We start from the raw sequence: 24,984 nt of genomic DNA on the forward strand, positions 1-24,984 counted from the left end.
CCCTGAGTGTCCCTCACCCTGTCCTGCTCCCAAGAGATGCTCCCACCATCACCACACACATCCCCCAGCACAATCCAGCATGGGTAGGGCTGCAGGTAGAGCAAAGGGTGCCCCAGGGTGCAGCAAAGACTGATGGCTAGGGATGGATGGATGGATAGATAGGTGGAAGAATGGAGGGAGGAAGGGAAGAATAGGGGTGGGAGGGAGAGAGGGAGGGAGAGAGGGAGGGAGGGAGGGAGGGAAAAATGAATGGAGGGATGGAGGGAAGAATGGATGGGTGGATGGATGGATGGATGGATGGATGGGCAGCTGGACATGTGGACCTTGAGGGACAGTGTCATCATGGGTGCTGCCTGGAAAGGGGAAGGACCGCACAGGCCAATGTGCTGGAAGGATCCAACCTTCACTTTGATCTTCACTTCCTCCAGCCCTTGCCAGCATCTTCACGAAGCCCAATCCCCCAGCCAGATGGGTGTTTTCCAATCCTGCCCATCTGGCTCCTCCAAGGAGCCGGCAAGACCTTCCTGCTGTGCAAACCCGTAGACACAACAGGGCTCTCTGCCTCAGCCCAAGGAGGCTAGCGTCTAAATATAGATTGCATCAGCGGGTTGGCAGATACCAAAGAGATCAAGCAGAGGTTTTGAAACCTGCGCTGTAGAAAGTGGGCCGATAGGAAGCCCTCAGGAAACAACCCAGCCACAGCACACACGTCACAGCTGCCAGTCCCCTGCCGGTGCCCCAGCGCTCTGCTGCGCCCTGCTCCTCTCCAACACGGCCCCATGCCAGCTGTCTGGCTCCGGGGTGGTCCCATGGCTGGAGGATGCCCCGGCTCGAGCTGTCCTCTTGGCTGGACTCTGGGAAGGGGCAGTCCCCGTTGGGAACTGGGTGCTGGGGCTCAGCAGAGGTGCCTGAGCAGGGGTTTCCCCCCTGCCAGGGCAACCGAGCCCCAGTCCTGGCACTTAGGTGACTGCAGAGGGAGAAGGGAGCAGGGGAGAAGTTTCTCTGCACCAAACTGGCCTGTCAGCAGCCATCAGGATGTGCATTGTGGGGGCTGGACCTTGCTCTTGGTCATGCTGGGCCACCAGATGGGACTGAGACTTGCCACTCTGGGGATGTCCCAGGGTGTCCCTTCCACCCTCAGACAACATTTCCCTCCCCAGCAGCCCGTTTCTCCCCTCCTGGCACGCAGGGAGGAGCACTGCTCCCAGCAGCAAGTTATGAGGGGTCTATAGAGATGCTGCAGGGTGCCAAACAGCAGTGAGCCAGGATCTGGCCCCACGCAGGAGTGTGCTTCACTGGTGCTAATGCCTCCAGCACAGCGGGATGGAATCGATGGCACACCGGCTGCCACCAGTGCTACCAGCACCCTTTGCTCTGCCCCTCTAGTTGCTCACACTGCAGACCCCGGCAACCTTCCCATGAGCAGCAGTGCTTACATTTAGCCAAAAAGTTTCCTCGAAGAGGCAGAGGCAGGAGCCCAGTGGGATGGCACAGTCTGCAGTGCAGGGCCAGAGGGTCCCTGCACACCCTGAGGGTCCCCGTGCACCCTATCTCCGCACCCCACCCACAGGGTGGTCCATGGGGCCACCCATGCTGTCCCCAGTCTCTGGGACGTGTCACCCCCCAATGGAGCAGCTGGTGGGGAAAGGGGAGGAAGGTGAAAGCTGTGCCGGGCTCATGCTGAGTTCTGCTTCTGCTTTGTAGGAGCAAGCCTGTGATAAGGAGAAGCTGCCTTTCCAAACCTAGCTGCACGCACAGAGACTTGTATGGGGTGGCCCTCCCACACCAGGGGCTCCCACCGCTCCCAGCCCCCCGCAATGGCTTTTGGGGGCATCGCTGGGGCAGGGAAGGACCAGCTGGAGTTGGAGCAAGGGGGTCCCCAGGGAGCTGGACCCTCACAGGGCAGGGAGCAGTTTTCAGCTTTGCCATCAGGAACGGAGAAGGGCTGAAGGGTGTTGTGAGATACCAAGCCTTGGACTGCACGGTTGGTGCACGGTTGGGTAACAGCAGAGCTGGACTAACTGCCAGCCTCACTGGGGCTCTTGCAAAAAGCATTGCGTTAAAGGCAGCCAGGTCAGGTGGTGGTGAAAGCACAGCCTCCTTGCAGGAGAGAAAAACCTCCCGATGTCCCCCTGCCACCCCAGACCCTGCTGCTGTCCTGCCCCTCGGCTCACTGCACATCCCCCTCATCATGGGGCACCGGCAGTGGGATGGGGTGCTGCATCCCCAGCATCCCTGCAGCACAGGAGAGGTTTTTGTGTTCCCAGCATTTCACCCAACTAGCCCTGGTGCCAGTCCTCCCAAGTCCCCTCATCAGCATGAACATTTTAGCCTGTTTTCTCCAATTTGGCAGTACCTTCCCGGCACCTGCACTCTGCCCAGTCCCGGGCCATGGTGGATATAGTGAATATATGTCTGCGGCCAGAGGCAGAAGCAACAGATAGAGCCGAGTGCACCCGAGAACTTCAAAGATCTCCCCCAGCAGTGCAGCCTCGGGGTGTGGGTCTCAGGGAAGCCTGGTGTCCCCATGGCAATGCATGTCCGAGGGTTCATGGTGGGGAGCAGGACCCTTGCTGGGAAGACAAGAGAAAGAGCACGATAGGGTGAGCAGGGAGGGTGGGGGACAGCCCTGGAAGGAGGGCAGAGCCTGACCGAGGGGCAGAACATGGGGCAGCCAGGCCAGGGGCCAAGTGTGGCGCAGGGTCTTGCCTGGGAAGGGGCAGGACTGGAGGGTGGGACAGGGATAGAGACCGGAGGGTTGGCCCGGAGGAGGGACCGGCAGTGGGAGGCGCAGGCTGGGTGCTGTGAAACCTGCCTGCACCCGCAGCAGTTCCTGCAGGGCTGCCTGCCCGTGCCCGCAGGCTGAGCCCTGTGCCCAGCGGGGACGCCTTGGCATCACCCTGGAGCCCAGAGCCGGGCAGCTGTGGAGCCCACAACAGCACTGCCACTGTGCTGCTCCACCGGAGCCGGCCCTGGGGGGCTACGGACCACGCTGCGGGGCGAGAGGTGAGGGAGAACCCCGAGGGTGGCAGGGGACGGATGGGATAGACTTGGGGACAGGGGGGAAAGAGCCAGGACCGTGGCAGTCCGTGCCCACTTCCAGCCCACTGCACCAGCTGGTCCGCATGGGTTTGCAGGGACAGGGACGGTGTCCACCTCCCTGTGAAGCGCCACTGCCCGCGGGCACAGCCAGACTGCCCCAAAGTGCCACACCACAGCCTGGTGCCTGGCACGGCCCCAGTGCCCACTGCCCGGGCATGGGGAGGTCTCAGGAGCCAGCTCCCCGCAGGAGGCTGCCTGCTGAAGCCCCAGGCAGGGCAGGCAGCAGGCAAAGCTGGCTGCAGATCCCTCGGGGCGATACAGACACAAGAAAAGGGAGAAATTGCCCCATTTCAGCACCAGGCTGCTGGGCAGAAGTGGGTATAGCCCTTTAACCCTGTGGCAGAGACACCCAGCCCACACCAGTACAGGACATCACCCTTCACACCCCCCTGCCCAGCCCTTTGCGTAAGTCCTACATCAACAGGCAGCCTTCCAGCTGCAATGGCCCCATGCTCTGCTCCCCCAGCTTCTCGGCCAGCTCCTGCCGTGACTGTCCCTTTTCAATGCATGCCGGTGCACAGCCGCTCGCCCCATGGCGAGCCCCCAGCGCACACGCATACAGGGTTGGGCACACACCCCCCACACCCACGCATGTGAGCAGAGAGCCCTGCTGTTCTCATGTGCTTGCTGACAGCATCCCCCCCACGTGCTCCGAGGGACACCACCGCCTCCACCAGCACACCAGCCTGGCCACACTTCCCCATGCCACTCATGCAACCCTTGCCTGTGCAGGCAGTGGTGGGGAGCAGGCAGATGCCTGCGCAGGGGCGCGGGGGCTCGTGCAGCAGGGAGCCTGGCCCGGCTGTCCCTCGGCAGGTCGGGACGCAGCTCCCGCAGGAGGGGGCAGGGGATGCGTGGGAGCATGCAGGCAGCAGGAAGGAAGCCTGCGCCGAACAATAGAGGGAAATGGAGGAACTGGAAAAAGACCCAGCGGCAGCACAGTCAGCACAGATGGTTTAGTGCGGAGCAGCATGATTCATGGGAAAAAGGCCCTCAGTGCTCTGCAGAGAACCCGCAGCTCTGTCCCAGGGCTGTGCCAGCAAATAATTTGGGGATGGGGGTCCCCGGCAGAGTGGGACCTGGCGGGTGGGCACCATGTTGAGCACGAGCCCCAGGCCATGCCCCTCTGTCTCAAGCTGTGGGTTCTGGCAGCGGGGCACAAGGGGGCCCGTCCCTGCTGGGGGTGGGTGGGAGGCTGTCCCCCCTCTGCCTGCCCGTGAGTCATGCTGACCTCTCCCATGCCCTCACCAGCAGCGAGAGAGAGAGATTATGGTCTGGCCCTTCCGGCCACAGAGCCCTCCCCAAGCTGGCCGGCACAGGAGCTCATCCCCTGGGAGGGGCCCAGCTGCTCCCCCCGTTATTCGCCTCAGGCAGCCCCCTCCGCCGGGACACCCCCCCGGCTGCGCCGGCTCTTGTTCTCCTCCCGCCCAGTCCCGTGCGCAGAGGAGCCCGGGATGCCCCAGCGCCCAGCATCTGCTCTCCCACCCGCTCCCCCGTGAGCCCCCAGCCGCTCAGTTCCTGTCTGGACTCAGGTCACGGCCTCACCGACAAAGCAGGGCCAGGATCCAGCAGCTCCGGGGAGGGGCGGAGAGGCTTGGGGCTGAGGAACAACAGGATGCCGGCTTCTTGAGCTGGGAGGTGAGCAGCTCCGAGAAGAGTGGCGAGGCGGGGGGACCTTCAGGAGCATCCTGCGCTCCCACCCACAGGATCTGTGCCCTTCACGGCAGCTGAACCCCCCCTCTCCCTTCCTGCTGCCTCCTCACTGCCTTTCTCTCCTCCTTCCACAGATGATGGGCTGAGCATCCGTCGCAGAGGCACCCCAGGGCCATGAGCTCCCCGTGTGGTCCTGACGCCGATATTGCAGACTGGCTGGCCACCATCCACTTGGAGAGGTACCGGGATGTCTTCAAGCAGCATGGGTACCACATGGCCAGAGATGCTGCCTCGCTGGACGGCGACCACCTGCAGCAAATCGGCATCACCGCCACCGGGCACCGTAAAAGGATCCTGAACTTGGTGCAGCAGACACGGATGCTCAGTCAGTCCCTGGGGGGACCTGCAGCAGGAGACACCCATCTCCGAGCCACCGAGGTCCTGGATGCCCCCCAGGTGGGCAAGGATGCCATGAAAGCAGAGCTGGGAGGGGCTACTGATGCCTTTGGGACGCAGCAGCATGTCACTGTGCCCGCCCAGGCATCGCCTCTAGAGAAGGACCCTGCTCCTCCCCTTGTGAAGCCAGTTCCCAAGCCAAGGACGGTTTTCCCTCGCTCAAAGCCGGAGCAGGGCTTGGCACCCACGCCACCGGCACGCACCACAGTGCCAGCACACGGCCTGGGCAGCGACGGGGCACCTGCAGCCTTTGTGGTACTGGAGGGGTTTGTGCCAGGGGAGAGCTCCACGGATTTGGAGAGCCCGGAGCCCAGGCCAGCACCGCCAGCTGGCCCAGGGGTGGCCGTGGCCATGGGCATGGGAGCATCCTGGCTGCGAGTGCGGGAGAGCGCTCAGGAGGAGACACGGGCCCCCTCAGCTCCGGATCATGGACAAAGCCTGGAGGCATCAGAGAAATCCCCCCTGTCCATCCCGTCTGTCCCACCACGGCACAGCCACAGGGTCCCGGCAGCTGAGACCAGCCCTGGAACCGTGCTGGAGGGTGACCCAGCACCCAACCCTCCCTTGCCCGCCGCAGCCACCCCAGCCAGGAGAGATCTTTCACCGTGCCCCAGGGCAGCCTCACAGCCAGGCTCAGAGCAGGGCAGGCTGGAGATGGTGTCCAACATCATCTATGAAGGACTCGAGCCCCTGTCAGCACCCGCTGAGGACTCAGGAGAGGAGGATGGTCCCCAAGGTCAAGCTCTCACTCAGCTCCCGGCTCTGTCCCCACAGGAGCTGACCCAGCCGGACGACAAGCCTGAGTAAGCAGATGCTTTCCCTCACCCCAGGGAGTGGAGGAAGGGTGTAGAGCAGCCAGAGCTGAGGATCCAGAGAGCCCCCCACCCCCGGGACCCCATCCCCAGCCTGGCCCTGCCTGCCTCCGGGTGCTGACAAAGCCTCTTTCACCACCCTCCCCATGCCTTCCCCAGGCTCTGCATGGAGCAGTCCTGCAGGGCAGCTGGGATCCCTCTGAGCTGACAGGATGGCCCTGGGCCCCCGGATGGCTCATTCTGGCTGGGGGGAGAAGCTGGGGCTCCCTGGCATGGTGAGGGGGTGGCTGAGTGAGGGGTCTGGGGCTGGCTTATGCTGGGAGCAAGGCGGGAGATGTTAGAGGGGGGTGAGCTGGGATGGAAAATGCCTGGCAGCCTCAGGAGACACAGCCCAGCAGGTCCCAGGGTGCAGAGGAGAAGGGAGCAAGGAGGGCGCTGGAAGCAGGGAGGGGATGCTGCATATCCTGGGGGACAAAGCCGAGCTCTGCCCTGGTCAGGCGCAGCCTCCAGCCCATGTAAGCCAGATGGGAAAACAAGGTGGAAAAACCTCGCAGGCTCCCACCCCATCCTGGCCACAGCTGCAGTAATCCCTCTCCTGTTTTCCAGCAGTCCCGGCTGGCCCAGCGGGGGCCTGCCCCCCATCCTGCAGAGACCCATCAGCAAGCCAGGTGAGAGCCCCCAGGGCACCAGTGCACAGCGGGGACCTCCCAGTGTCCCCAGGGAAGGGGGGTGAGGGGGACACCTACACACCCTGCCTTTCCCTCAGGTCCTGCCCCATGCTCCTGCCTCGCTCAGGGACCAGGGTGGCCCCGGGCCAAGGCAGAGCCCAGCCCCAGACATATTTGGGCTGGCATCTCTGTTGTGCCAGATGCTCTGGATATTGGAGAACGCTGTGGTGGGCTCGGTGGGGGGATCCCCCTCCAAGGTTGGCAGTCCTGGATGGTCGCTGCCCTGCAGCAAGCACCGCTGACTGACTTTTCTTCCCATGTCTCTGCCCACAGAGGTCGGCGAGCAGCCCATCAGCCCCTACAGTGAGACCATCTTTGGGCACGTAGCCCCATCCCATGAGCAGAAGGTGAGAGGAGACTGTGGGGATGGTGGCTGTCCCCTGCTGTCACTCTGCATCCCACCAGCTGCTGCAAAGTAGGGAGCTGCAGTGGGTGAGACCGTGGTGCCCAGCAGTGCCTGGCTGAACATCACTGCTGGGGCGGGGGTCACAGGCTGAGCCCCCCGCGCAGTGGACCAGACAGGTTGAGGAGGTCTGGGATGGGAGAGGGCAGAGGGGAGAGGAGATGTGACCAACCTCTCCTCCCAGGGTGTTGGCATCTCCTCTGATCAGAGCTACGAGGCAGTGTCTGAGCTGGACCTGGAGCGAGAAGCGTGCAGGTAGGCGTCACCTCCTCTGGGCTGCAGGGGCTGGTCTGGGCTTGTGGTCTGGGGTTTGCATGCCAGGGGGACAGGGGACACCCCTGGGGACAGCCTGAGAGGTGGTGGGGGCTTTTCCCCCACTGTAGAGGTGATCAGGAGCGTATGGGATCTGGTCAGCAGTCTCAAGAAGAACCGATGGGATCAGAAATGAGAAGGAGCCCTGCTGGTGGGTGGCCCTCAGGGGGACAGTGCTTGCCAACAGATGCTCTGGGTGCACAACTGGGGCAGTGCCAGTGGCACTGGGCATCTGCACACCAGGCGGAGTGTGGATTTGGCCACTGGGAGCAGGGAAACACCACAGGGGACAGGGATTGCTCAGAAATGTGATGGCTCCGAGCTCCAGATGAAGGCATGTGTGACCTCCAAAGGCTCCAGCATCATCAGATCAGCATTTGCCGATCTGTCACGCTGTGGTGGACAGTGAAATTGTGAGGGGCACCTTTAAAATGCTTTTGAAATGTACTTTCCATAACTCCTGATAGCATCTCAGAAAGAGGAAGGAAAGCTGCTCTTCCCATTTTGGATGGGGAGGGTTCCTTTTCCTGTGTTGCTTAGAGAGGAGGAGGCGAGCTGCAGCTCTGTGTCCTTCGTCTCTGCCCATGGCCTTGCCGGCCAGTGCGTTCCCATGCCCCTGCCTTTCTGGCTGCAGTGTTGGTCGGTCCAGCCCATCTCCTGCTCTGGATGCGAGTCACTGCAGATGATCCAGTGTCACAGTCAGCCAGATGAGAGCCAACACAGGCCATGGGTGGGGAACTGCAAATACCTGGGAACAGGAGTTTTGTAAACAGAAATACTGAAATCTGCCATGGACCCTCTGAACCAGCAGTTCAGAGTGGGGCTGGATGCTGGCCCGTGGGTCACAGTCTCCATCCAGCGGCCTCCAGGGTGCTGGGATCCAGAGCATCCCAAGGGCATCAGCCAGGCACTTGTAGCCCTGGACCCACCAGGGACTTTGCAGCTTGGTCTTGCTGAGAAGAGACAGGATGCAACCATCAGCAGAGTGTCAGAGGCAGCGGTTCACAGTTTTTTTTCTCCCAGCCTGAGCATTAAGGTGGTTGAGGTGGGGGGGTTGAACAAGAGACAGAAAAGCCTTTGAAGATCTTTTGCATTGTGCCCATGGACCCCCTCGGCCAGCTGCTCCAATGCTTTCCTCCCCAGACCAACCCCACTGGAGCAGAGCTATGGGCTCCTGCTCAGCTGCTGAGCTGCTGCCAGCCAGCCCTGGCCCCTGCCTCTGTGGGACCTCCTGATCCTCCTCTTTGTCTGGTCTCCTCCACATTGTCTGGTGTTTCTCCAGTTCAGCCAGTTCCTCATCCTGCTGAGTGGCATCTGGTCACTGGGGACAACGCGAGCATCTCCTGCAGCCCACCAACCCACTCATTATGAGAAATATTTCCCACCGCCAAACTTCAGAGAGGCCCTCCCACCCCTTTGGCACAGTATCTTCCTCCTACCTGAGATAACTCCTCTCGCTCTGTTCTGGGGGAGTTTCGTCTGGACCACACTGGTCTCTGGCTTGGGCTCTGGGCAGTGAGTGTGTGTTAGAGACAGGCAGAGCTACCTCGGCCAGCAATGAGATATCCTCAGCAAAGAGGAAGAGGAATGCAAAATTCCCCTTAAAACTGGGAGTGGGGGTCTCTGAGGGTCCAGCAGAGCCTGGAGCGTAGGGTGGGATTTGCCCACTCTGACGCTAGGCACCTTCATCCAAGCTGGTGATGCTCAGCCCCATGAAACGTTGGTGCGGAGGACAGCATCTGCCCTACTTCAGACATCAGTCTCAGCAGGAGAGAGATGGTGGCACAGCAGTGCCCGTGTCACCCCATGGAGCTCAGGGGACTGGGTCAGACAGCGACTTGTCAGGCATCTTGGTGAGGATGGTGGATCCTGCCCTGGTTTGCATCAAGACCCTCGATGAGATGATCCTCAGGCAGATACCTACCTGGACTGCTTCTCCCCACACCTCAAGGCATCTTCCCTGCAGGAAAAGAAACACTGGGAATGGTGTGTCCTTGACAGCTTATTCCTTATCTCCCTACCTACCTCCAGGTGCTCACTCACAGGTTGATTGTCTGACCCATGACCCCCAGTTGAAGTAACCAGATCCATCAGCAGCTCCTTGGTCCCCTCACCACCAGCAGATTCCTTTCTTCCATCACCCATCCTTCATCCTCCACCATTTCTCCCATGTGAGCACTGACAGCGTGAGACTGCCTGCACCTCAAGCATCACCCTCCAGGCTCAGCTGACCTGGAAATACCCTCTCCTTGCCCTGGGGACTCATTTGGCCCTAAGGTTGGTTGTCTTCACTGCCTGACACCAGCTGAAAAGGGAGATGACTTGGCCTTTGCAGACTTGTTGCTTGGAGGCTTCCTCCACCAACCCTGTCCTCAAGGGAAGAGCTGAGAGTTGGCCTGGGTCTTGGCGTGCTCCTGGAATGCTGAGGGACCCCACTCCGGCTGGGCTGTGGGCTTTGCTTGTCCCTGCCAGATGCTGCTTGTCCTCCAGCTCTTCGTGGTTTCAGTGGCTGTAAAGCATTGCTCAGGAAGGGGCTATCATGGATTTTTCCCCTTTTTCTCTTGCCTTGACCCATTCAGCAGGTCTGTCTCCCACTTGGCTCTGGCACTCAAGGATGACGTCCACCTACAACATACAGAGTCCTTCAGCCACCCTGCTCCCTGGCCAGTCCCTCCTGAAGAAGCTGGACGCCAGGCTGGGACTCCAGCCAGATAAATTGCCCTGCCAAGGCTCTGTTATGCTAATTAAATAGCAATTTCCCTTGTGCTCTGAGCCTCCAATCCGTCCATGGCCATTTCTTGTCTTTCTTGCAGACACTGGAGCCAAACAGGTCATTTTCCTTCTCCACCCACCTCCTCAGCCCCATATACCATCCCACTTCTCCAGAGCCGACCCGTAGCCTGCGTGGCTTCAGCCCAACATCCTCCCAGGCAGACTTCAGGTCTTGCTTCTGTCTCACATGGTTCAGAGACATCTGATGTCTGATGGCCTCATAAGATGTCCAGGGTCAAAGCACAGGTCCATGCACTGCCTCCGCTCCTACAATGAGGCAGTGCTCAAAACCAGGTGTTTGGAGAATTTATGATGAGGGGAGGTGTTTGGGGTCCTTCTCCTGGTCCAAAAGCATTTCTAGCACATGGACTTGTGCTGGAGGTGGTTTCTCATATTCAGTACCTCCCAGTGGGTTTTTCCTCCATAAATTTCTCCTTCTACAACATCCCATGGCGAGCAGTCCCACGGGTCAGCCGCTCCTTTCCCATGTGGTTCTGCACCTTGCTTCTGCTGGCTTTATCTGATGTCACCCAGCTCCTGTGACTGAAGCAGTGGTGGCCAGGAGATGCCTTTCTGCCCTCCTCATGCTGCTCATGACTTCAGAAACCTGCCCCCATCACTCACCCTTTCCCCACTGGAGATGCCCAGCTTGCTCAGGTGCTCCTCAGACAGAAGCTGTGACAGGGCTTGGACCATCCTCGTTGCCTTTCTTGGGGCCTTTTCTTCATCCTGGCACTGGATGCCACGAGCGAACCAGTGACATGGGTGCTCTCCTGCTGGTGCTGGGGTGTCCCAGCTGCCATGACCCTCTTCCTGCCCATCACCGTTGCACCTGGGCAGCTCTCCTGTGAGCTCCTGGGACCGTCAGACATTTTCCAGCACATTTCCTTTTCGGGAAAGAAAAATGTCTGGCTGAGAGGGCTGAGGGGAAGGGGCAGGCTTAGCAGTTTATTTTTATAATTTCCTTTTATTGTTATGGCTGGATAGCCTCACCAGGCCTGGCTGGGGGTTTTAGCATGGCTTCCCAAGAAAAGAAGATGGATGCAGGAGCTCCACCGGCCCATCTGTCAATCCCAATCTCTTTGCAAAACATTTTGGCTGGACACAAGAGCAGGTTGGAGGGTGTTGTGGCACAAGGACCTTCCCGGTGCAATGAACACTGGAGGGGTAGAAGGAGAGGGTAGGCTGAGACCCCTGGTGAGGAGGTGTAGAGCAGGGAGCAGGACGTGGGACTGGGGAGCTGCCTGGCTTCGGTTTGCTGCCTGTGGTGTGAAGAGGGGAAGGAGGTGATGCCAGGGGTTTAGAGATGCATGATGGCCTGTGCAGTATTACCCAAGGTGGGGAAGCCCATTTTGCCAGCTACCCCCAGCCTTGCCATCATGTAGGACTAGCTGAGCCTTGGGCTGCTGGTGGCCACGGGGCTCATGAGCACTGAGCCCTTGTCCCACCCTGCTCATGGAGATGCAAACACCCATGTCACTGAGTGCCCCGAGAAACTCAGGATGAGGCCAGGAGCAGTGCAAGGCATCTCCAAATGGGGTGGCATTGACTGGGACCCTGCACAATGAGTAGCCGTGCTGCCGCAGCCAGGCTCCCTCACAGCCCCATTTCTCACAGGACAAGCAGCGAGTGCAGCAGCGAGGGAAGGAGCGAGGATGAGGAGACCCGGTCCCGGCTCATTGACCGCATCGTCCAGAACGACACAGAGGGGTACTCCACTGTGGAGGCACCGCGGGCTGAGGGCACCCCGTTCAGCCTGCCAGCCCATCTCTACCCAGACGAGGTCCTGGATGACCTCACCATCTCCCCTTATGCCAGCTTCACGTCGCTCTCCGAGCCCCGACCCACCATGCTCAGTGGCTGGCTGGACAAGCTCTCCCCACAGGGGTACGTGCCCACCCATGGGACAGTTCCCATGGGTAAAACCCCCTTGGACAAGGCTGGTGAGGTGGGCACACTGATCACCATGCTACTGGAGCAGCCTGACCTCCCCACAGGAAGAGGACCCTCTTGGGTTCCCTAGCTGTGCTGCAAGGGTCTCTGTGCAGCCATCCTTGGAGGAAGGGGGGGTCTGTGAGGAGATGTGGGGTCCTTGGGGGGATCGTCCCTTTCCCAACAGCCCCATTTTTCTGCCATCCCAACAGGAACTATGTCTTCCAGAGGCGCTATGTCCGTTTCGATGGGAAGAACCTGATGTACTTCAGCAGTGAGAAGGTACGAAGGGGCAGGATGTGGGCAGGGTGAGGAAGCTGCACCATGTCGCTTAAGCAGGGTGCCTTGACACCACGTGAGCTGCCATATCCCCTTTGCCTCCCCTTGTCCTTCTGTAAGGAGCCGACACTGCTTTACCATCACCAGGGTGAAGCAGCTGTGGCCCCTGTGCCTGGGGGGCTCTGAACATAACCTCATGCCATAGGAAGCCCAGGGCAGCAACAGGAGCAGGCAAGGGGGGTCCTGCTGGCTCACAAACCCTGGGGCAGACCGCAAATGGGGGAATCTCTGGGTCCCAGCCATGGACACATCCCCACCTGAATCCTCAGCTCCTGCCCGGCTGCTGGTGTCCCCTGGGCTGTGCTATGAGGCAGCACCCAGCTGAGCACCTGGGGGATGTGGAACATGTGCTGCATGGAGGAGCTTTTCTCACTGTGGGCACTGGCACTGTGGGTTAGGTGCGTGGGATGAGTCAACAACCCTTTCCTGTCCCACATCCGATCGTCCTTCTGTGGGGGCTCTGCACGGCCCTGTTACGCCTAATGCAGGGGCCTGGTGGCTGCCACACCACCTGGGGTGACAGGCACTGCTGCCCCAGTCCCACGGCACAGCCAGCCGGGCTGGCCCCACATCAGTGGCACCCACGCAGAAACAGGCACCATGCATGGCCCCGAAGCAGCCACTATTGCAGGAGCTGGCAGGCATCCCTGCCACATCCCCTTACCCCTATTGTTACAGTGCCAGCGTGCCCGGCAAGGCAGGTGCTGGGGTGGCTGGGTTATGGAGGTGCCCTGCAGGAAGGGCAAAGGGGGGTAACCCTGCCTGGGGCTCGTTCCAGGAGCCCTACCCCAAGGGGGTGATCCCGCTGTCCGTGATCGAGATGGCTCGCTCCACCAAGGACAACAAGTTCCAGGTCTTCACCAGCCACAGGATCTTCGTCTTCCGCGCTGAGAACGAGGGTAAGCGAAGACCTGGGCTAGGGCCCACCAGCCCCCAAGGAACCGTCCCTGCCTATCTCCTCCAGCCAGAGCATCCCGGGGGCAGCTCTCACCCCATCCCCAAAACATCCGGCCATGATGAGCAAGGGGACCTCTCCCCTGCCACACCTGCCGGGTGCTCTGCTCCATGCCAGGGGGAAGGGCTCAGACCCTCTCCCTCATGCCTGGTCCCCAGCCCAGAGGAATGAGTGGTGCTCCACGCTGCAGAAGAAGGTGATGGACCAGCACCTGGTGGGGTCCCGACCCCGGCCTGCCAACACCTCTCACTGTCAGAAGTCAGGCACCCTGGAGCTGAAGGGCCAGAAGTCCAAGGTGTTCGCAGCCCTGAGCCTGCCTGAGATGTGGCTGTACAAGAGCGAGCAGGTTTGTGGCCAGACCAGACACCCCGCTGGCAACAGCAGGCTGTGCCAATGGTGGACAGGGGTGAGAGCGATGGAGGGGTGGAGGGCGCTTAGCCAGGGTTGGTGCCAAAGGGAGAGTAGAGAGGAAAAGGACGGGCAGGAGAAAGGGAACGGTGGAGCGGGAAGCTGGAGATCCTGCACAGGGCAGCTGTAGTGGGAGCCCGGGCTTGGAGATGCAGGGCTGCCAAGAGTGGACCCCCTTCCCAATCTCCTCGCTATCACCAAATTATCTTCCTCTCTGCCTGGCACTTAGGTCCTAGTCGCACCAAAGCATCCCAATCCATCACAGGACAGGTGGATCAATGACCACAAAATTACCAGCAAACATACCTGCTGCAACGTGGGCTTGCCCCATAGGAGGCAGCGGGTCTCTGCCCACCCATCGCACCCTGCCCGCTGCCCATGGAAATCCCCACCTCCTGCCTGCTGAATTTACTCAGCACTCCTGTTTTTTTTACAGTCACCTCATTTCCAGTTTGCCTGGCGTGCACTAAGCAGCATCAAACCTCTGTGGGTTTTGCTCGAGTTGATACTTGCTTTATGAGTGTGCCTGACTCAGTGTGGACTCAAATGCCCAAAACAGAGGGTTTTGAATGGCCGGGTTTCGGGGGCAGTGGGCAGAACTTGCCTTTCATTTTAAGGCATAACATATTTGCTGAATGCTTTATGTCAGCCCACATGGGATGGCTGAGAGATGTGGTAGGGTAGCAGGTCTGACTGGTCCAAACAGTGCAGTGATGGGAGTGAGGGTATGAGGCACAGCTCTCTGGCTCCAGCCCCATCATCACAGGTATGTCCGGAGTGGTGTATCCACCGCAGCTGCAGTGCTGCAGACCCAACACCAGTGTCACTCTGAATTGCAGTTCTTTAAAATGGGCATTGGCATCTGCTTGATCGAGATGCGCGGCTCCACCATCCGCGAAGCCAAGAACCGCAGCTTCGAGCTCATCACCCCCTTCAAAATATTCAGGTATCCCAGGCGTCCAGGTGGGACGAGGTGGGGGGAAGCAGCCGGGTGCTGGACTCAGGTGCTGTTGCTCCAGGCCCCTGACTTTTGGCTATGCTGGTGCTCATAGCTTCGTGGCGGAGTCGGAGCGGGAGAAGCGGGAGTGGATGGAGGCCCTGCAGGAGGCCATAGCAGAGATGCTCTATGACTATGAGGTGGCAGAGAAGATCTGGTCCAACAAAGCCAACAAACACTGTGCAGACTGCTGGGCTCAGAGTCCCGACTGGGCATCCATCAACCTGTGCGTGGTCATCTGCAAGCAGTGTGCAGGCCAGTACATCTCCCTGGGGGGCACGTGGGGGTCCTGGCGGGTGTGGGCTGGGCGTGCCTGGGCAGGCAGGGTGCTGGCTGGGGGTATGAGTGCAACTTGGGTGCCGGTTCCCCTGGCAGGATCAAGGGATGCTCACTCTCCTGCTCCCCGCAGGGCAGCACCGCAGCCTGGGCTCCAACATTTCCAAGGTGCAAAGTCTGAAGCTTGACACCAGTGTCTGGTCCAATGAAATCGTACAGGTAGAGGCACTCAGTGCAGGGCACTGGGGCTGGCACGGCATGCTCAGGGGACAGGCTGCTTCCCCGGGCAGGGCAGCAGCCCCACAGTCTCCCCTGGGATGCAGGGACGCCAGGCATCCTGCTCCTCCTGGCTGGCCCTGGTGCTCGCCATGACTGTGAGACTCTCCTGCAGCTCTTCATCATGCTGGGAAATGACCGAGCCAACCGGTTTTGGGCCGCTCATCTCCCCGCCGCCGAGGCCCTCTACCCAGATGCCAGTGCCGAGCAGAGACGGGACTTCATCTCCCGCAAGTACCGAGAGGGTCGGTACCGCCTGCCCCATCCCCACTACGCCACTCAGGAGGATGTGCTCCAGGTAGGGCCCACCTCGGGGTGCAGGCAGGATGCTGGGACCTGGAAACCACCCCAGAGCTCTGGGTCTGAGATGCCAACACTGTGTCCGCCTGCACCCCTGTGCCAGGCAGCTTGGGTGGGAGGTCATGTCCCACTTTGCCTGCCTTCAAGCACCCCTGGCAGCGGGCTGGGGGTCTCCATGAGCCAGGACGTGGTCCCTAAAGGCTCCTGTCTCATCCCAGGCACTGTGTGCTGCAGTGGCAGGACCAGCCCTGCTGAAGACCATTCTGCAGTTCTTCTCATCCTCAGAGGCTGGGCTGGCGGCTGACCCCACTGCCTGCGAGGTGTCCCCTGGGGCTGACCTTTGGTGGGGACCAGAGAGCAAAAGGCCCAGGAACCATTCAGGTAAGGACGACCCTCGAGCCCCATCTGGCTGTGATGGGGGAGCTTCCTCCCTGCCACTGCCCCTGCCCCCCACAGTATGGCCCAAGGCTGCGGACAGCCAGGGCATCAGGCGCTGTGGCTCTCTGGAGGACCCACTTGCCCCAGTGCACTCCTCTTTTGGGATGGGGCAAGGCAGCGGGTTCCTCTGGAGTCCCTTTTCAGGGAACCCCGTGCCTGACACACCCCCTTGCCTACACCTGCATGAGTGGGGTCTCCCTGCCCTGCTGGTACCTGTGCTTTGGTGGGTGCCTTCTCCTGTCCCGCTCTCATCACCGTTCCCCACAGGGAGCCCCCGCCCACGGGAACTGGGTCTGGAGGGTGTCTACAATGAGATCACGCAGCCAGTGACACTCAGCGGGTACCTGTACCGGGCCATGGCCCCCCTCAAGCTCCCGGGTGCCAAGAAGAGCAAAGAGGGTAAGTGTGGGGAGTGCGGGAGGGCAGCCGGTGGGGTGCCCATCCCAGTGCCGCTGATCACCCGGTCCCACAGACTTCCAGCGCACATGGTGCTCCCTGGAGAAAGCCCTGCTCTTCTTCGAGATGGAGAAATGCACCGAGCCCCTGGGCCACATCGAGAGTGGGGACCTCATCTCCCTGGGCGTGAGCAGAGCCCAGGTGCTCGCCAGCCCCAGCCCTACCGAAAGGTACCCCCAGCCATGCCCCCACAGAGGGCAAGGACGGGCATTGCTCCCTATTGGTGCAGTGGTCTGGTCTGGCTCTGGGTGCAGGTTCAGTGTGGAGGACTGCCCTGATGGGTTGGTTCATCCTCTGCAGGTTTCGCTTCATCCTCGAGCTCTTCCTCACTGGGGAAAAAGTGCAGCAGCTGGGCACCGACAGGCCCGAGATGCTGCAAGCCTGGGCCAGCGCCATTGGCAAGGTGAGCCAGCCCCAGCCCGAGCACTCCGTGCCACTGGTGGGTCCCTGGGCTCTGTCCCTGCTTCCCTGTTGTGATTCCTCCCAGCTCCATATGCTCTTCATCCTCTGTGGCAAGCACCCTCCTTCCCTTTGCAGGGGCTCCCATCCTCCCCGGCAACCTGCCCCCATCCTCATGGGGGTCTGCGCTCGAGGGCTGAGCCCTGTCTTTACCCGGCTCATCTCTTGCTCTGTCCCACAGTGGTTCACGCCTGTGAGCTGTCACTGCCTGCTGGGCTATGAGTTCCAGCGTGTGGGCCAGCTGCGCTACAAGTGCATGCTCAACCCCGAGCGGTGGCAGCAGGCCTTCTTCATCCTGCAGAAAGCCCACCTCTTCATCTGCCCCACCGAGGATGACGGGGCTGAGGACAGCATCAACCTCCGGCGGCTGCAGGAACTCAGTGAGTGCTGTGCTGCAGCCTGGGTCAGGCACCGTGTGATGGGTGGCCGTGCATGGCTCTGACCCCTCTACTTCTCACCCCAATACAGGTCTGGTTCCCCCCACAGACACCCCAGAGAAGAAGGAGCTGCTGATCCTGGTGGAGATGGGGAGGTGAGTCCTGGCTGTGGGGATGATGGGGAATGAGCCAAGCAACCTCAGCAGGCTGCCTGGGGCAATGGCGCTCATGCGTGGGTCAATGCTGATCCCAAACCCACAGTGGGGATGCTACTGGGACAGCAGGGCTGTGGCCAAGGGGCTTACAGACATCACCCCAGCAGGGGGTCTCTCATCAGGATAGGATGTCCCTCGGCTCAGCCTGGCTGTGCCTTGCTCCCTGTCCCAGAGCCAGGCTGTGTCTATGGGCAGGAGGGGTTAACCCACCCCCCCTGGCAACCTTCATTCCCTCTTCTCTGCCCTTGTCGTTCTCAGGACATTTTACCTGCAGGGCTTGTCGCGGGCAGACTCGGTGGCATGGTACGCTGATATCCAGGCATCAGCGGGGGGCCGGGGTAATGCACTGCGGGACCAGCAGCTGAGCCGGGGGGACATCCCCATCATCGTGGACAGCTGCATCGCCTTCATCACGCAGTACGGTGAGCCCCGCATGGCAGCGGCACAGCCAGAGCATCCTCTGGCACATATGGGGCAGCCGAGGGGTCCGGGCAAGAGGCACTGCTCTCAGGACACCAGCCCCATTGGGGACCCTCTGGGCTGGATTGGGTCCCTATGATCCTATGTCACTGCCCCAGGGCTGCGGCATGAGGGGATTTACCGCAAGAACGGAGCCAAGTCCCGAATCAAGGTACTGATGGAGGAGTTTCGGCGGGATGCCCGCAATGTCAAGCTGCGCATCAACGACAACTTCATCGAGGACGTCACTGACGTGCTGAAGAGGTTCTTCCGTGAGCTCGAGGACCCTGTCTTCACCCTGGAGCTGCACCCACAGTGGAAGGAGGCTGCAGGTACCTCCTTCACCCAACCCCTGCTCCCACGCTGGGCTGCCTGCCAGGGACCCCCGGGGCTGGTGTCCCTCAGGACAGGGTCCTGGTACCAGCCCTAGTGCCACATCAGCTCTGTGTCCACCAGACTCAGCAATGGTCCACAGCTCATTTTCCTCCCTCCAGAAATCTCCTCAAAGCCCCAGCGCCTGGAGCGGTACAAGGAGCTCATTCATCGCCTGCCTCGCCTCAACCACAAGACTCTGGCTGCGCTGATCGGGCACCTCTACCGGTCAGTGGGCCACCTCCTCGCCACTCCCCCAGCCAGGGTCCCCAAGGCCAGCCAGCAGTGTGGGGTCTCCCCGCTGCCCAGGGAATGCTGGCTCCCATCCCTGTGAGCCAGGAATAGCCCAGCGCCCATGCCCTGCCCCACCAGCCCCCCAGCTGGTGCTGGGGTGTGCTGGAGGATGCTGCTCTGGGACACCTCAAACGTTCCCAAAGTCATCCTGCAACAAAGGAGAGTGACAGGAAGTTTGGGAATAGGGGACACCCCCCTGCAGGACATAAACTTCACCCAATGCCCAAAAAAGAGGGAAAAAACAAATTCCCATCCCCAACTCAGCATATGAGGTGGGGTTGTTGTCTGGTTTGGTGGCATCTGGAAGTCCTGGAAACAGGAACTGCCTGGCTTGAAGTTCCCACTGCTGGGGAGCTGGGGAGCAGGGGAAAAATGGGCTGTTTTTCAGGAGAGTTTGTATGAGGCAGAGGAGGGTGGCTGGGGCTGAAACCCCATCCAAAGTGGGACCAGCCCCACACCTCTGTCCTCCTTGTCTCAGGGTGCAGAAATGTGCAGACCTCAACCAGATGAGCACCAAGAACCTGTCACTGCTCTTCGCACCCAGCCTCTTCCAGACCGATGGCAAAGGGGAGCATGAGGTCAAGGTGATGGAAGACCTCATTGACAACTATGTCAGCATCTTCAACGTAAGCTCCCTGCAGGGGCATTGCCAGCCCGCTCCATGCTGGCTCTGCCTGTCTCCCCTTGTATCCCCCCACACTGCCCACCTCTGCCTCCCCCTGCATCCCTCCATCCTGGCCGTGTGTCCTCAAGCCATATCCCACTCCACATTGACTCCATGTGTCTCCCTTCTCACCCCGTGTGCCCTTCCTCCGGCAGATTGATGAGGACCAGGTATCCCAGATGGATCTGGAGAACAGTCTGATCACCACCTGGAAGGACACCCAGGTACTAGGGATCTGTTTGCTGGCCCCCATCATGCCAGGGACCCCTGGGTTGGTGGGACTGCCTGGAAGATGGGCGCACTCCCAGCTGCCCACCCTGGGTCCCCGCTGTCCCACACCAGATATTTGGGGAAGAACTTTCCCACCACTTGTCTCCCCTTCGCCCATCATCTTGAGGCTCCTGCCCAGGGGAGAAGCAGCCCCAGCTCCCCGGGACACCATTGCCAGCCCCTGGGGAGAGGGGATGTGCACAGCACCCATGCTGGCACGACACTAATGCCACCTGCTCTTCCCCCAGCTCTCACAGGCAGGGGACCTCATCATCGAGGTTTACCTGGAGCAGAAGGTGCCCGACTTCTGCGTCACCCTGAAGGTGAGTCCCAAAAGAGGGCCGTGCTGGAGGAAGGGAGGAGGGATGCAGGCTCCTGGCGCAGCCTGTCCCTGGCACCCATCCTGCCACCACTGAACGCAGCTCCCCGTGTGTCTGGCCCCAGGTGTCCCCCACAATGACAGCGGAGGAGCTCACCAACCAGGTGCTGGAGATGCGCAATGTGGCGGCCAGCCTGGACATCTGGCTGACCTTTGAGGCCCTGGAGAATGGGGAGCTGGGTGAGCATGGTGGGGATGGCACAGGGGGATGCTGTCGGCACGGCCGGGCTGGTGAGGAGGAAGTGTGGGGTACAGGGGGTGGCTTGCTGCTGGTGGCAGGGGGGATGGGGACTGGCACAGGGAAGGGGACACAGTGGTGAGAGTCTCTCTGCCTCCCCAGAACGGCCCCTGCACCCCAAGGAGAAGGTGCTGGAGCAAGCTTTGCAGTGGTGCAAGCTCCCGGAGCCCAGCTCCGCATACCTGCTGGTGAGGAAGATCCCCATCGGTGAGGGCAGCTGTCTCTTCACAGGTAAGGCAATCACAAAGGGTCCCAGCCCCTAGGTGTGTCCCCAGAGGGGGACAGCTCTGCCTGAGCTTCCCCTTGCCCTGGCCACCGCCCTGCAGCCATCAGGGGCACAACCCTGAGACCCACAGTGGGATCCCCCTGCAAAACCCCAGCCACCCTCACATGCTCCCAGCCCCCCTGACCCCTGTCTCCCCTCACTGGGCAGGCGTCAAGCGTGAGACCCCCAAGTGTGGGTTGCTGAAATGCCGCGAGGAGCCCCCCAAGCTGCTGGGGAACAAGTTTCAGGAGCGCTACTTCGTCATCCGGGACCGGAGGCTGCTGCTGCTCAAGGAGAAGAGGGTACCCAGGGGATGCTGCAGGGATGGACCTGCGCCCCAAGGGCGGGAGGAGAGGCAGGGAGGGGGAGCCTGGTGACAGCAGTGGCATGGTGGTGGCTGTCCTCCTGGCAGAGAGGCTGGCACCAAGCTGGGCTGACCCAATGGATCTCCTTCCCCAGAGTGCCAAGCCAGAGCGCGAGTGGCCCCTGGATGCAGCCAAGGTTTACATGGGCATTAGGAAGAAGCTGAAGCCACCAGCCCAGTAAGTGGGACCTTCCCTGGCCATGGCCCTGGGGCATGCATCCCTTGGTCTCTGCCCCCAGCACCTGGCACATGAACCCAGCCGCTGGGAGCATGGCAAGCCCTACCGGGACCCAAAGCCATGACAAGCCTGGGCCCGTGGGGCGAACTCAGCCCCCCACCCCACTGCCCATGGACCCTGGGCTGTGTCTGAGCTTGGCGGTGCTGCCCCACAGCCTGTCTCTTCCTTTCCCCAGGTGGGGTTTCACACTGACCCTGGACAAGCAGCAGCTGTGAGTATCTGCCCCTGCCATCCTGCGGCTGGGGGGATGTTGAGATCTGTCCCCAGTTTTAGTGGGAGTGGGACAGCCAGGGCAGTGCTACAGGGCCCTGGGGGTCAGGGCAGAGCTGGTGCCTGTCTGGGGCACTCAAGGGACAGAGTGGTGGGGCTACATGCTCCCTGGCACAAGGTGGGGGCCAGGCTCCAGGGGCAATCCATCTCCGTACCACACACCCTTCCTACCTCCCCATCCACATCAGCACCCCTGGGAGACGCATCTTCCAAGCACCCAGCACCAGGCACCAGAGGGACCTGCCCACCCTGCCCAGGTGTACATGTCACCTGCATGGCTGTGCTGCCTGCCAGCCTTCATCCAGCGCTGCTCTGTGTCCCCATGCACCCAACACCAGGTGCTCCTGCACTCTGCGCCCTGCCCTGAGCTGGGGTCCCTGCCCCAGCCTCCCTGGCACCGCTGGGTGCCCAGGCACACCTGTGCATCCTGCTGATCCTGTCCACATTTCCCTGATGCTGCCGATGCTGGGGCAGCAGCTGAGCACGTCGCCTGCCCCCGACATGGGGCCGAGATGTTCTTCTAAGAGCAGCAAGACAGCTGAGCCAAAGTGCCTCATGGGTGCCCGACGAGCTCTCGCCTTGACCTGAAGCAGCGATTTGGGCATGCAGAGAGTTTCAGAGGTGCAGCCCCACTGGGTATAGTTGTGCCTGACAGCCCTGGGCTCACAGGCAAGGTGACAAGGGGATGTGGGCCCCACTGGCCCTGCTCCCTGGAAGCTTCTCAGCTGACTCCTCTGCAGGTACCTGGTGTGTTCGGGGCAGGCTGAGCTGTGGGACTGGACCACCAGCATCCTCAAGGCTCAGGTGGGTGCAGGCTGGCTGTGCCACCCAGATGGGCTGGGCTGGGCTGGGACGGGAGTGGGCTGGCAGGGCAGCCCGGCATGACACCCCTCCCTGCCCTGTCCTTGTGCACAGCACGATGACCTGCGCCCCGTGATCATGCGCCGGCGCTCCTCCTCTGACCTCGCCAAGCAGAAGTTCGGCACCATGCCGCTGGTGCCCCTGCACGGGGACAGCACCGACGCCACCATGCTCTCTGCCAACCAGACCCTGGTAAAAGCCCCCACAGCTACCCCTGCTCACGGGTGCTCCTGCACCCACCCAGGTCCATGCACCTGTCCCAAGACCATGTGCCCACCCCAGGGCCCCGGAGGCGGGTTGCACGCCGCCTAGCACCGATGGATGCTTTGGTTGTGTGTCCCTGTGCTCGGCGGTGCGTGCGTGCTGCGTGCTGTGCTCATGTCTGTGGCAGCTCTCTATGCGTGCAGGGCCCTGTGAGGGTACATGGGGCACTGCACCCCACTGCCTGTCCTCTGCCTGCCGAGGCATCCGTGACCCTGCTCCGCGCTATCATGTGCTTACCTCTGCCCATCTCCTCTGTTTCTAGCGCCGCCTGCACACGCGAAGGACTTTGTCCATGTTCTTTGTAAGTACCCACACATGTGGAGCGCATCCTTTGCTGGCTTTGCACCGTGCCTCCTGGCTACGGCAGCAAGGCCTCGCCTGCAGCATCCCACCTGCACTCGGAAACATGCCCGGGCCATCCTGCCCACGCTGTGTGGCAGAGCAGGGGGTGCCCATTGCTCTGTGTGTCCCATACCCAGGGATGGGGGTCCCTGAATGGTCCCGGTGTGTGCAAGCAAGACCACAACAGTCCAGCCCAGCTCCCAGAGCCTCTCCCGTTGGGTGTGCGTTGCCCAGAGGGGATCAACATAAGAAATGCGAGAAAATAGGTTTGGGTCCTCCTCACCATCAGGTTATTTCTGCGGGGGCCACCTGGCTGGACCTCACCTCGCCTGGCTTTGTGCTCTGCATAGGCATCCATCTGCCCTCCCTGCCCCAGACGACTTCTGCCAAGGGATGCTGGGCTGGTGCCACAGCCTGGTGGCATGGACCATGCCTCGGCAGGGACCAAAATGCTCCCCCTCCATCATCGATGGGGGAAGAAAGGACAACAGTGTCTGAGCCAAGAGACTTGATGGAGGGTGGGTCCCCTGCAGGCATCAGCCCCACGGCAAGGGGGCAAGGCTCGCTGGGCAGTGCCCAAGTGCAGGGAGGGCAAGGTGAGGGGGACGGAGGGGTACAGCTGAGTGGTGCAGACAGTGCTCCTCACCCTGACTCCCTGCCCTCCCCCAGCCCATGAAGATGCACCAGGACTCCCTGGAGGAGCAGCAGGAGAAGGAGGCAGACGCCGATCCTGTTTACGAGGAGGTGGGCAACTTCCCTGAGCTGGCCACGCTGGAGCTGGGGCGGGGGCTGCTGGCAGACCTGTCAGCCGTGCCCCCCGTGGACAGGTCCAAGATGCCGGCCCCATTCCCCGAGCAGCCCCCAGCCACAGCACTGCGCTCCTCGCTGCCTGCCAGTCCGGCCCAGAGGGTGACAGGTCCCTCCGTCACCAAAGCCCTGTCCCTCGAAAGGGACTTGAACCTGGAGAGCGACAGAGGTTCAGCCCAGGGGCTCAGACCCACCAAAACGGCCTCTCTGGAGAGGAACATGGAGCCTTCCCTGGTGCTGGCCAGGGACTGGGAGCAGGCAGCCACTCCGGGGAGCAGTCCCAGCACAGAGACCTCCCTGGAGATCCCCAGGAAGAGGAACATGCAGCCTCCCTCGCCCATTAACAACAAACTCATCCAGGAGCTCAGCAGCGTCATCCTCAGGAAGAATGAGGGCCAGCCACCGGGGCCGGGCCAGCCAGTGACATGACCTGCCGTGCCAAAGGGGCAACCACCGACCTGGGGGTCAAGTCACGCCCAATGGCAGCGACGATGGGTACCCCACGCTCCCACACCACGGAGCCCATGCCCTCCTCCTCCTCCTGACCCCGGAGCTGGGCTGGGAGTAGGGACTGGTGGGGACCAGGGGACTAGTGGGGACCGGGATGCTGAGGGGCGGTACCCCCTCTTGGGAGGGCTGGGGATGCTGCCCCACATGCTCTCGCTCATGGGTAGCACGTCTGCCATCAGGCCCAGTGCCAAGGGAAGCAGGTAAAAGGGAAAATAAAAGCCTGCCTGCATATTTCAGCAGCACAGCACGGTGTCAGGCAGGGGGGCATGCAGTGCCTGCCAGCACAGGCAAACACAGCACGATGTCCCTTCCCCAGCACTGGGCCTGTGAGGCAGGGTCAGGACACCCAAGCCATTCCCCACTTCCCTTCTTGCATCTACCATGGCATATTTTGGTGGGGGGGTCAACAGAAGCAGGGCTGGCCATGTGTGCCCGGCACGTAGTGCTGGCGATGGAGGACAGCTCCTGCTTGGCTACTGTATTTATACCCGTTCCTTCCACCAGCAGGGAGAAATAAAGATTTATTTGTACTCTGGAGGGTTCGGTTACTGAAGGAGGAGCGGTGAGGGATGCTGCGGTCTGGCAGGCAGGGAGCTGGGGGTGCCAGGGCCAGGCACCCAGTCGGGGGACCCATGGGATGGGGCCAGCACCGGCAGCATTGGAGGAACTGCAAAACTGGGGCAAAGTCCCAGCGAACCTCAGATCCAGGGTGGGATTTTCT

At 61.3% G+C, this 24,984-nt stretch overlaps 1 protein-coding gene across 3 annotated transcripts; it reads left to right on the forward strand.

Annotated features, from left to right (window-relative positions):
- Positions 1–2,854: 2,854 nt before the first annotated feature.
- On the forward strand, positions 2,855–24,793 carry ARAP3 (ArfGAP with RhoGAP domain, ankyrin repeat and PH domain 3). Of its 3 annotated transcripts, XM_076350050.1 has the most exons (35): positions 2,855–3,006; positions 4,890–6,014; positions 6,630–6,691; positions 7,025–7,098; positions 7,339–7,409; positions 11,856–12,125; positions 12,383–12,452; positions 13,288–13,408; positions 13,623–13,810; positions 14,712–14,818; positions 14,925–15,124; positions 15,279–15,364; positions 15,537–15,719; positions 15,940–16,102; positions 16,427–16,558; positions 16,632–16,785; positions 16,916–17,018; positions 17,256–17,454; positions 17,543–17,606; positions 17,925–18,088; positions 18,245–18,457; positions 18,620–18,725; positions 19,270–19,417; positions 19,611–19,679; positions 19,974–20,048; positions 20,170–20,284; positions 20,445–20,573; positions 20,776–20,909; positions 21,067–21,149; positions 21,385–21,420; positions 22,220–22,283; positions 22,395–22,532; positions 22,867–22,905; positions 23,616–23,690; positions 23,774–24,167. In XM_076350050.1, the coding sequence occupies exons 2-35, from the start codon at positions 4,930–4,932 to the stop codon at positions 24,095–24,097; spliced, it is 5,244 nt and encodes a 1,747-aa protein (XP_076206165.1). In that variant the 5' UTR covers positions 2,855–3,006; positions 4,890–4,929; the 3' UTR covers positions 24,098–24,167. The 3 variants fall into 3 exon arrangements, with proteins under 3 accessions (XP_076206165.1, XP_076206163.1, XP_076206164.1); XM_076350048.1 differs by having other exon boundaries at positions 23,616–24,793; XM_076350049.1 differs by having other exon boundaries at positions 6,633–6,691; positions 23,616–24,793.
- The last annotated feature ends 191 nt before the right edge of the window (positions 24,794–24,984 follow it).

This window comes from Aptenodytes patagonicus, chromosome 12 (assembly GCF_965638725.1).
Source record: "Aptenodytes patagonicus chromosome 12, bAptPat1.pri.cur, whole genome shotgun sequence".
Classification (NCBI taxonomy): Eukaryota; Metazoa; Chordata; class Aves; order Sphenisciformes; family Spheniscidae; genus Aptenodytes; species Aptenodytes patagonicus.

Bases quoted from the DNA above. Each gene is read 5' to 3' on its own strand.
- ARAP3 (XM_076350048.1), top strand. From the start codon at position 4,930: ATGAGCTCCCCGTGTGGTCCTGACGCCGATATTGCAGACTGGCTGGCC. The intron at 17,019-17,255 runs GTGAGCCAGCCC...TCTGTCCCACAG, and splicing joins GGGCCAGCGCCATTGGCAAG to TGGTTCACGCCTGTGAGCTG. The intron at 17,607-17,924 runs GTGAGTCCTGGC...TGTCGTTCTCAG, and splicing joins ATCCTGGTGGAGATGGGGAG to GACATTTTACCTGCAGGGCT.